Source organism: Schistocerca americana, chromosome 8 (assembly GCF_021461395.2).
Source record: "Schistocerca americana isolate TAMUIC-IGC-003095 chromosome 8, iqSchAmer2.1, whole genome shotgun sequence".
In the NCBI taxonomy this organism is placed as follows: Eukaryota; Metazoa; Arthropoda; class Insecta; order Orthoptera; family Acrididae; genus Schistocerca; species Schistocerca americana.
In genome coordinates this window covers 25,768,983-25,780,960 of record NC_060126.1, presented here as the reverse complement: position 1 = coordinate 25,780,960, position 11,978 = coordinate 25,768,983, and the positions used below count along the sequence as shown (strand labels likewise).

The 11,978-nt window shown below is 39.6% G+C and overlaps 1 protein-coding gene across 1 annotated transcript in view; it reads left to right on the top strand.

Annotated features, from left to right (window-relative positions):
* Window positions 1-3,805: 3,805 nt before the first annotated feature.
* The window catches only part of LOC124544863 (nicastrin), a 130,043-nt gene continuing 121,870 nt past the window's right edge, over window positions 3,806-11,978 (top strand). The window contains exons 1-2 of the mRNA XM_047123574.1: window positions 3,806-3,931; window positions 4,104-4,202. Coding sequence (XP_046979530.1) covers window positions 3,844-3,931; window positions 4,104-4,202 — 187 coding nt within the window. The 5' untranslated portion in view covers window positions 3,806-3,843. The remainder of the gene's footprint in view (window positions 3,932-4,103; window positions 4,203-11,978) is intronic.

Sequence of the window (11,978 nt, the reverse complement as noted above, 5' to 3'; positions counted from 1 at the left end):
GAAAACTTGCTTTTATTAAGTGATTTAAGTTGCTTCTCTACTCTGAGGATATTTACTTCTACGTTATTCATGTTGGCAGCTGTTCTCGATTAGAATCCTGGAATATTTACTTGGTCTCCCTTTGTGAAGGCATTTCAGAAGACTTTGTTTTGTAACTCTGCTTTGGCAGCACTGTCTTCGATGGTATCTCCATTTCTATCGTACAGAGAAGGCATTGGTTGTTTCTTGCCGCTAACATACTTCACATACAACCAGCATTGCTTTGGATTTTCTGCCAGGTTTCGAGACAAAGTTTTGTTGTGGAAAATGTTGTGGGCGTCTTGCATTGAAGTCCGCACTAAATTTCGAGCTTCAGTAAAAGATCGCCAATCATGGGAATTTTGCGTCTGTTTAAATTTGGCATGTTTGTTTCGTTGTTTCTGCAACAGTGTTCTAACTCGTTTTGTGTACCAGGGAGGATCAGCTCCGTCGTTTGTTAATTTATTTGGTATAAATCTCTCAATTGCGGCCAATACTATTTCTTTGAATTCAAGCCACATCTGGTCTGCACTTAATCTGGAATGAGTGGAGATTGTCTCTTAGGAAGGCGTCAAGTGAATTTTTATCTGCTTTTTTGAATAGGTATATATTTCGCTTATTTTTCGAGGATTTGGGATTACAATATTCAATCTTGCTACAACAGCCCTGTGTTCAGTAATCCCTGTATCGGTTTTGATGCTCATTATTAACTCAGGATTATTTGTTTCTAAGGGGTTAAGTGTGTTTTCACAACCGTTTACTATTCGCGTGGGCTCATGAACTAATTGCTCGAGATAATTTTCTGAGAGTGCATTTAGCACAATTTCGGATGATATTTGATGTGTACCTTTGGAATTAAACATGTATTTTCTCCAACATATCGAGGGTAAATTAAAGTCACCACCAACTATTATCATATGATTCGGGTACATGTTTGAAATCAAACTCAAATTTTCTTTGAACCTTTCAGCAACTGTATCATCTGAATTGGGAGGTCGGTAAAAGGATCTAATGATTATTTTATTCTGGTGCCAACAATGACCTCTGCACATACTAACTCACAGGAAGCAACTACTTCAATTTCGTGACTAGTTAAACTACTTCTGACAGCAACAAACATGCCTCCGCGAACTGTGTTTAGCCTTGCAGAACCGTCTGAGCCTCTGATTCAGACTCTCCACTCGGCTCTGTACCAGACGTCCGCAATCGGTCCAGTCGACTATGCTGCAAATGGTCAGCTCTGCTTTCATCTTGCAAGCAAGACTGACAGTCTTTACCACTTCTGTTAGCCGCTCGAAACCAGAGAGAATCTCTTCTGATCCAAAGTGACACACAACATTGGTACCGACGTGAGCAACCACATGCAGTTGGCTGCACCCTGTGCTCTTCATTACATCCAGGAGGACCCTTTCCACGTCTGGGATGACTCCACCCGGTATGCACACGGAGTGCACATTGAATTTCTTACCCTTCTTGTTAGCCAAGTCCCTAAGGGGCCTTAAAACCGTATACTGTGATAACACGCAAGTTATAATATGGAGACAAGCGAAATATGGTCAACCCAACGTAGAGTCTCAAAGGTAGCAAGCGAGGGACGTCATATGACTGTTTTGAGACTTCAGCTGAATACCAGACGCACTCCGATTTTTAGTCACTCACGTCTAAAGCCCGGTCCACATGCAACGATCTGTCTGCGCAGACATCGGCGCAGATGTCTGTACATGCAAAAGATCGCTGCAAATGTGGTGTGTTCACACGACACAAACCTCAATCTACTACTCGCCCGCCATCTGTCGGTGTAGAAAAGAAATATCAGTGGCAAACGACTACGCTCACCGTAAACGTCAAAAATTTAATTCAGTTATTTTGAAATATAGAAATGGAGGAAGTTCTGTTGTGGTCTGTGTTCGCAGCTTGTGTTGCAAAAAACATTCAGACCAACCGCAGGAAACAGAGAAAGTGGTCAAAATGGTGTAGACAGTGGCTGCTAAAGCGAAAGCAGTTTTCTCACGTACATTTAGTGCGAGAGTTGCAGGGCGAACCTGTTTTGTTTTACATTACTTCGTGTTCCATTTCCTGGCACACTGACACTCCAATTTCATCTTCAATTGTACTCCTGCTTGGTGTTTCTTGATCACTAAGAAAGCCAAGCAGATCAAAATACCATAACATTGGCTGGTATACTTGATCTACTCTTACACCAGATCTTCTAGATTTCTGAACTTTGGATAACTCTTTTCGGTAAACAGTTCGCTGACAGACTTAATTTACTTGACTTGCCTTCATGGATCATCCTTCAGGAGAGCGTAAATAGCTTCAAATGTGTTGGGTATTATTTTACTCGACGCTTGTTTCGATATTGCAGTTGAAAATTCCAAATCCTTGTAGCTCCTTCCTGTTGCTAGGAATCTTAATGTTACCGCCAGCCGTTCATGAGGAGAAATTGCCCTTCTCATACAAGTATTTTTTCTCATAATATGAGGGGTTACAAGCTTTAAGAGATAATTATAGGTTTCGACATCCATCCGCAAATAATTTCGCCAGTTCGCAACGAATTTTTTTTTTTTTTTTTTTTACCGTTTCTCTGTTTGCCGAGGCGTCAACTGCCCGCAATATTGCAATTAGAGTATTGTATGCTGCTGTCTTTTTGTCTCGGTCACTATATTCTTTACTTTGAATCTTCCACAAACATGGGTGGTTTCTATATATTTCAATGAATTCACTGACAAACTCTCGAGAACACTGACGAGTATCAGCCATTTTAATGCCCTGTGCGCACAAATACAAACACTAGACTTAGTAAACAGCTGTTTCGCGCCAGATTTGCGGCGATCTCCTGTACACATGCTGGAAACTTGTCTGTGCAGATGTGGTTTGAACCCACAGATTTGAGAGGTTTCGCTCAAACCTCCAACTCCAACTTCCAGGTTTGCACACACCTCAGGTTGGTGCAAATCTTCTGTCCACACCTTCGACCATAGATATGGTCGAAGGTCCACACGCAACGATCTGTCTGCGCAGATGTGATGTGCGCAGACATTTGCGCAGACAGATCGTTGCGTGTGAACGGGCCTTAAGTGTGTCAACCAAAGATCCTCTTGTTCCGTTTTTTACCTAAATACAGCAGACAGTCTGTTTCGAGAATAGTGTTACAAATGTTAACAGTTTTCCGTAGTACACACGTATTAAGGACAAGAAACCAAACAAAATAATGGAGCACTAAACTTTCTGTTACAATTTGCAGGAACAAAACCGCAAGAGAGGTTGCAACATTCATAGCATGAGTGATGAAAGGCATTATTCTGTTTATGTCAGCGTCTTCTAATGAACCCATGCAGTATTGTGCTGATCTGATAGTTCCCTAGGTCACACGCTGTACAGACATCATGCAGGCCTACAGGCCTAAAAGACACGATTTGCCCAACTTCAATATGGCGGCCAGTGTGGATGATTACCTGTATTTAACTACGACACTTATCTCCCCAGCGTTAGTCAAAACAACCTTTGTTAATACAATCGGTCATGGTTTATCCCAAACATATATTTTGTTTCAGAGCCACAACGCTTTTTATTTATACGCCCTGAATTTAAAATTTTGTTGGTAAATTTGAGTCTCTATCATTTTTTTGGGAATCCAGTTTCAGTATTGATGCTTCTGGAATTATAAATAGCGTTAAGAATTATCATTCGCTACCCCTGCACGCATCAGCTCTTGCAACTTGAGCCACGGCCGCCTGTATTATGCGGACGTGCGCGAACGCATATCCAAAGATACAAGAATGTAGAATCTTTGGTTTTTTAGACCCGTACGGTGTAAAATGTCAAATGTCAGTGGTTAATAATTTTGTAATCATGGGGAATCATGTGTTCTTTTGGATTTGTTTATGTGGTGTTTTGTTATCTATTTCGGAAGGTAGAATCGTATTTCTAAATATTCTGGCTAAGCGCGTTACTTTAAAGTTTCTAGTTTTGTGTTGTATTTAGGAACCGATCTTCATCAATTTTGATTTGTTTTACCCAATCCAGACCTTCAGAATTGCATTATAAGCTGTCATAGACTTATTTAACAACTGTTTCTCTCACAGTTTCTCCTGAAAGAACAAAAGATAAAATGTACGAATCTATTGATGGAGCGGCAGCTTGCTTCAGAAGACTGAATGGAACTCATCAGTTCGGCTGCTCATGTAAGTATTTTTATTGCATAGATTGTGTAGATAATTAAATGTAGGTATATGCATTCACAGCTGCTATCATTCATGCTAATGATCCAAAACGTTCAGTAACCATTTCTGGGGTAGTGGAGTAGTAAGAAGATTACAGTGCTCTCCGAAAAATACGAAAGCAGAAAATAAGGTGGTACTTAGTTTTTGCACAGTTCTGTATTTGCGTGTTATTTGTACATTTCCACGCCACAAATTCTATATTAAAATCTCTAACCATTTTTTTAATGCATTGATTAGAAATCTTCAGTTTTCTGTCACTATAAACCGGTTCACCTTCTTTTTATCATTGGATAGAAACCATTAGTATTCTCTCATTGTAAATCATTGCACATCCATTGCTTCATAAACGCTAACTTTAAACCTCGCCATATGTCATGCTTTGTCAATGTGGCCGGCCGAAGTGGCCGTGCGGTTAGAGGCGCTGCAGTCTGGAACCGCAAGACCGCTGCGGTCGCAGGTTCGAATCCTGCCTTGGGCATGGATGTTTGTGATGTCCTTAGGTTAGTTAGGTTTAACTAGTTCTATGGGACTAATGACCTCAGCAGTTGAGTCCCATAGTGCTCAGAGCCATTTGAACCATTTTTGTCAATGTGTGTATCTATGTATTTTATTCATTTCATTCGAGGATCACCTTGCAATAATACAGTAGTTTTCATAATAATACAGTATAAATGACTAGCTCGAAATATAGATGTATGTGGAATATTTAATTATGCTGTATAATTTATTATTTGTTTAATTATTTATTCATTAATTATTTCCCCATAGACACTAACTGATAGTTTCCATCTGAAAGTATAGATTGTTTTGTACAGTTTTATGGGCAGACAAAAGTAGATAAGCATCTGTCTTCTAACTGCATTTACCATGTTATGCGACGTCAAGACTTGTATACAATGTATGTGCAATATATGTACGATAGAGAAAATAGAATTACACCTTACACACACACACACATGAAGTTATTACATATTTTCTGTTACAGTATAACATCCAATTTTTGTTTTGATATTTAATAGTTACTCATAATGTATATTCATTTATCTGTGAGGTCACTTTGAAATGATTAAAAGAGATTCTTTTTACTTAGTAGATTTTGATACTTGTTAAAAAGCCTTCTGCCTGCTTCTTGGAGAATTCACTTTGAATTTGAGATTTGTCTGTATTGTGTAGACTAATAATTTTTGTTTCCTTTTGTTGCATGGTTGTGTATGTCTTTAGTTAGGAGATATTTATCATTTACTCTACCATAATATTTTGATACATATATAGGGAGTACACTGCCATAATAATGAGTATGGCATACAAAAGCTTGTAAACTAGTGTGTCTGGATGGTATTTTTGCTATACATCTCCCTGCTTTTTTCTGAATTTTAAATATTCTTTTTACATGTCAAGCTTGAACACTTCACCATACATGAATTGCGCAGGACAGATGTGGAAACAAGTCGCTCCTGCATGTGGTCTAATGTCATCTACATACCTTACATTAAGTAGTCGGGTCGACAGAAGCGTCCGATCTCATGCGTCGGCTTTGACCCGTGACGTAAGGGTGTTGTGGTGTGTGACGTCATTACGGCGCGGAGTTTGGTTTGTGAGTGTGGTGTGTTTGTAGATGTCGTCGTGTTGTGGTTTGTTGTGCCCTCTGGTGGTATGTTCAGGGTTTTCCTTTGTTTGGTGTATTGGGCTCAGTTTGCTGTTGCTCAGTGCCGAGTGCTGCTTGCGTATTTTTGAAGCGGAATTTGTATTAGTGAGTTAACGGTTTTGTGGTTTTGTGTGAAGGTTAATATAGTGATGATTGCTGTACGTCAGGTGGTTTTGTTATTAAGTTTAATCGGTTGTGGTTTTTTGTTCAGGAATGGATATGAAAGACAAGATCAATAGTTCTCGGTTGAGGTCTATGATGAGGGACACAGCTTTAGAGCTGATTAAATTCCTACAGCCTTTTGGCCTAATTGCCGAGGTGGTGAAGTGCGGTGTGTGCCGTGAACCAATGAAATTGGTTAAAGTTCCGGCCTCTTGGACCAGGGACGGTTATATGTGGCGCTGTCGCAAAGACGACATATGGCGTTCCATACGGCGCGGTACCTGGTTCGAGAAGTCTAGTTTGGGCATGCGCGAGATTGTGCTTGTTACATATTATTTTTGTTATAGATCCCCACAGAGTTTTTGCACGCATGAGACTGGTGTGAGTGAGAGGAGCGTTTTAGATTGGTATTCCTTTTGTCGTGAAGTGTGTTCGGAATTTATTAAGTACAGGGGTAAGTTGGGGGGGGGGGGCATGGGGTTGTTGTGGAGGTGGACGAGTTACAGTTTGGGAAAAGCAAGTATGGGAGGGGGAAGTCTGTGGCTGGTCTTTGGGTGTGGGGGGCTGTTGTTCCGGGGGGGGGGTTCCGAATGTGTTTTTAGGGTTGTGGAAGGGAGGTCCAAGGCTGAATTAGTGGGGTTAATTGAGGAATATATAGAGCTAGGGTCCACAATAGTTTCTGATGCTTTTTCTTCTTATAGGGGGTTGGGTGAGAGGGGATTTAATCATTTAGTAGTGAACCATAGTTTAGAGTTTAAGAATTATGAGACAGGGGCTTTTACTGATACAATAGAAGGGATGTGGGGGGCAGTTAAGTCAGTTCTTGGGAGGGGGAAGAGGTGCTCTTCCAATCTTCAGTCTCATTTAGAAGGGTACTGTTGGCGGAAGTGTGTCCCAGAGGGCTATTGTATTGTTCTGGTTTTCTTAAGGGCTGTGGGTAAAATGTATAGGCCGGAAGTGGTGGTCTGGGTAGGTAGGTAGGTGGGTGGGTGGCTGTGGCTCAGGGTGGGGTGGGTGGTTTATTTTGTTGTATAGTATTTGTTAAGGTGGGGGGGGGGGTGAGAGGGGGAGTGTGTTTGTTTTTTGTTTTAGTTGTGGAGGATCTATTTTGTTGAAGTTTTTGTTGAGTTGTAGTGTGTGATTGAGATGTTTTTATGTTGCATTTGGTTTTTGTTTGTGGGTTTTTTATTTTGGGGTCAGGGGGGGATTGAGGTGTAGGTGGGTTGGGTTTTTCTTTTGGTTTAGTATTTTTTCGTTGGTTTGCGTGCGTGCGTGCGTGTGTGTTTTGTGTGTGTGCGTGTGTGTGTGTGTGCGCGTGCGTGTGCATTTGTGTGTGATTGTGGTGGCCAATCTAGTTTGTGGGGCTGGAACTTTCTTGTGGTATGTTCTCATTTTTTTGTTTTTGGGGTATGTCTTGTGCATTGGGGTATAGGGAAGTGTTTCATTGAAATTTGTGGCTGTGAAGGTTGGTACTGGTATTGGGAGATGTTTTTGAGTTACATAGGTCAAGGGTAGTGGTCGATCCTAATTTATGGGATTGGGAGCTGCTGTTGAGCTATATAGTTGGAGGGAAGTGTTCAATCTCAATGTTTGGTGGAGTATGATGGTTTTTGTAATGGGAGATGGGATCGGGAGCTGCTGTTGAGCTATATAGGTCAAGGGAAGTGTTCCATCCCAATTTATGGGATCGGGAGCTGCTGTATATAGGTCAAGGGAAGTGTCCGATTCCAGATAATATTGTGTTTTGTGGTATTTGGTGAGTTTTGTGATGTCGATTTTTTTCGTCGTTTTGCGTAGTTTCGTATGGGGGGTGGGTGGCTAAGTTTGTTTATATTTAGTTTGTCCCCACCCAAAAAAAAACCCAATTTCCCACGCTTGCCCCGTTAGAGTCATTAGGCTTTTTGTGAAACGTGTGTGTGTTTGTTTTTCGATGTATTTTCGTCTTTATGATACGTATGCAACGATTTTATATCCGCCATATTGGAATTGTCGTTTATGGTCGTTTCCGCCATATTTGTGGCGTCATGGGTCAAAGCGGATGGGTGGGATCGGATGCTTCCGTATTTCCAAGTAGTCATCTAGGTCTTTCTTACCTCTGGAAATCCAGAAGAGGATTGCGGTTCTCCATCAGCCATCCAATCACATGACTACATAGGCATATCCTGCCCACCTCAGCACATTTACCTTCCAGTTATTATTCCATCTCCCACTTCATTCAGTTCCGTGATCCATTTCTTTTTCTTTCTTTGTTTCTTCCAAATAAATGCGAAACTGCATCTTTTCATTGCTCATTGAGAAACCTTCATTTTGTGAATAGATTTGATGTTAGAAGTTGTCTCTGCCACAATTTAAAACTTTTACTAGACATTATTTTGATTTATTATTTCAGACACATTGAAAAGTTAAAGACTGAAAGCCTTGTTCAGTTTAGGAAAAGAAACCCATACGATTTTTACTCATTAATTTAGCCTATTTCTTTGTCTGTCCATCCAAATGTTGTCTTCAAGTGGGTGTAGATTATTTTTATGATATTGTAATTGTTTTCTGGGCATACTTTCAGACTTTTTTTATTATTGCTTTTGTTACCTCTTGGATGGTACCTGCTATATCATCAGTAAAATGACAATAGTTCAGACGTATTTCATTGGTCCATATTCATTCTTGCTTTTTCCAGATTAATGGTTTGAATACTTATTCTAGTAGAAGCTGTAGAGTTGATGTAGCTTGTATATTCTTTGATACAATCCTCCTAATGTAGACTGAGTTAATGCCCTGTTTCTTCTGAGCCATTAAATCAGGTGTTATTGAAACAGAATTAATAACTTTCTCAAAATATATTAATCCCAGACAATATGGTAATACTTACTCGTAGCCCCATTCTATAAGTTTTTCACAACTCAACTTTAAAATGATCCACTTCTAAAAGCCAGAGTATTGTTTTGATGGATGAAAACCCACCATAGTTGCCATGTTAATGCTTTTAATATAAATTTTATACAAAAGAAGATAAGGCTGACAGGTCAATATTTTTTTGTCTTGTCTTACTCTTTCCTTCTGTAGTAGAACACGTGGTAGTGAAGCTTTGAGAACAGGTTGTGAGTCTTGCTTGGATAGCTCAGACACTTGAGTACTTACCCATGAAAGTTAAGAGCCCCAGGTCCGAGTCACAGTCTGGCACACAATTTTAATCTAATCTGGCAGATATGTTTCAGATCATCATGCACTCCATCGCAGAGAGAAATTCATTCTGTAAACGATACCCAAGGCTATGGCTAAGCCATGTCTCCACATTATCCATTCTTTCAGGTGTGTTGGTAACTTCTGCAATGTTGGAAGGTAGGAGATGAGGTATTGGCGGAAATCGAGGTGTGAGGGCAGGTCACAGTTCAGTCAGTACAGAATTTGCCCGCAAAAGGCAAAAATTCCAGGTTTGAGTCTCACGCAGTTTCAATCTGCCAGGAGGGTGCAAATCACCACACACTTCACTATAGAATGAGAATTCATTCCAGAGTTACAACTTTGCTTCCATATTGCAGAACCGGATTATTTTACAAACTTTTTCTAAATAATTTTCAAAACTATATTGCTTTGTCTCCAGATTTAATAACCTATTTTGAAGCACCATATCATCAGATATATTTCCTAGATAATTATGCGAGCTTAGGAAGTGTTTATTACATGTTTGTATGTTGATGTGGTTAATTGGAAACGTGGTTGATTGCTGTTACTAATCGTCTGGGTGTCAGTGTACAGGTCAGTTTTCTTAATAGGCCTGTGTGTAGTCACATCACCTTTCATCTCTCAAAAATTCAGTTAAACTAATGTCAATTGTAAGTCCATTCATCATCATAAAATGCCAAGTCACCTGCATGAGAAATGCTCGAGGGGCTGTGCTGCTGGGATTGCCTCTCAGGAGATTTATAACATTATTACGTACGACAGGCACAACAGTACTGCTCTTTTACGTGGCTGTATTTGTCAAAGCTCTCCAGCTGCCTGTATGGACTCCTGACAGCCTAGGCATCATTACACTTATATGCAACAACCTGTACATAAAAATCGAAAACATTGTGTGTTCTGAAAAGCTACCATAACAATAATCTTGGCGTACAATCTAAAGCTTTCTATGTAGATTCTGTTGGCTATAGTCTTTCCTGCAGCATGTGTAACATCTGTAGTATATATGTCTGGGACAGAGCCAAATTGAAATTCCCTTATTGCCGGTAATTTGGAAATGCTACAACTATCCATTCTCTTCTACAATGTTGAAAACATTTTGATCAAAGAGTGATATTATACCCTCCCTCTCTTAAACCTTGATTATGGTGATGCTAGTCTGTAGTGTAGCCGGAGGTCTAGATTGGGTTGGAAGATGATAGTTTTGTTGTGAGTTGTGGAAGGCAGCCAGTGTGAATGCCGAATAAAGATTGTGGTAATATAAGCCTAATGTTAATGTCACCTCATATTTAAGTGCACCTTTCTTCATAAAAACTAAAACTACAAAGTAAATTTAGAAAATATGTATTAGGTAGTAACAAGTCCCTGATGAGTATTACAAAGCATACTATGCACATACATCGTTCATAAACTATGAAAAATGCAAGGAGAGTGTGCTTCACAACTTTTACCAAAATTTTGAAGTGTACATCTGCAGCTACAATATAGACTGTCTTATTTATCTTGAGAGCTCCAAAGAATGATTTGGCCAGAAACAAAATATTAAAAAAAAGTAACAAACAGATATTTCTTTGCTACCAAGAGGACTAATCCTTGTTATTGTTTTTTATTTGTGTTCCAAAAATAGTATATTTTATTGATAAAAAACATCTTGTGATAATGGCATTACATGTAGACATATAAAGACAGCTTTTAAAGCTGAAAATAATGATTTACAAAATTTTGAAGATCACCAATAATAAAATCCCGAGTAGGCTATATTGCTGGACTGGACTTCAGCTAAAATGTCCTGAAACTTAGTCATTTTTTAGTTTCTGTGTAGTTATGACATCTAAGCATGTATTGCACTACAGTTACCATGATCATCTATGAGGAGCTGGCTGGAGTACGATGGATGTATTTATCTCTATTACCACTGGCGAACACTTGTCACTCAACTGATGAACAGCCTCACTTTCAGTCTCTAATGAAGTAACATAATATTCTTCTTCACTTACTGAGCCACTAGATTCAATGTCAAAACTCAGGATCAATATAGCCATCCTTCTTTTGCCTAAACAATACAGGAGAGAGCCAAAAGGGGCACATTCTGTTGTCGACTATCCACAGCTGCGCACAGTTAAGATGATATCCAGTGGCAACCATCTCAACCAAAACATCTAGTGGCGAAACACATAATTATCTGTACTGAAATGGATCCAAGTGGGGTTTTATTGTTTCAAAGGTCTGTTCTTAAGTTGCCCAAGTATACTCAGAAATTTAAGTTTCTGTCGCATTCATAAAAATGAGATAATACAGGGTTTTATGTTAAGGGGTTAAAACACAACAAAAAATTGACTTTGGCTCTTTTCCACCAGGGCATAGTGTAGGTATCTGATGTAATGTTAACCTGTCCACTTGATAGAGTTGACAGTAAACAAACAGAAACTTAAGGAAAATGCACACTGGTCCTTCAGACAAATGTCTTCATTTGAAGGTTTGTGCGAACACAGTGTACACCAAAGAATATAAGGGAGAAATGCTATTCATCTATGGAGGCTGTAACACTGCACCATCTTCTCCTCCAACTAACACCCTGTGATGGTGTGCTCCTTGGCCAGTAATAAGCTTATGGTGTGGCACCATGGACAAAATAGGTCCCCGTTTTTATTGCTGTGCATTTTATTCAGTCATCCAAGACTCCTTTGCATAGGTATTTCCAAAGACAATGAGGACGTTGGCTATGCACATGTCCGTGAGTTGAATCAAGAAGA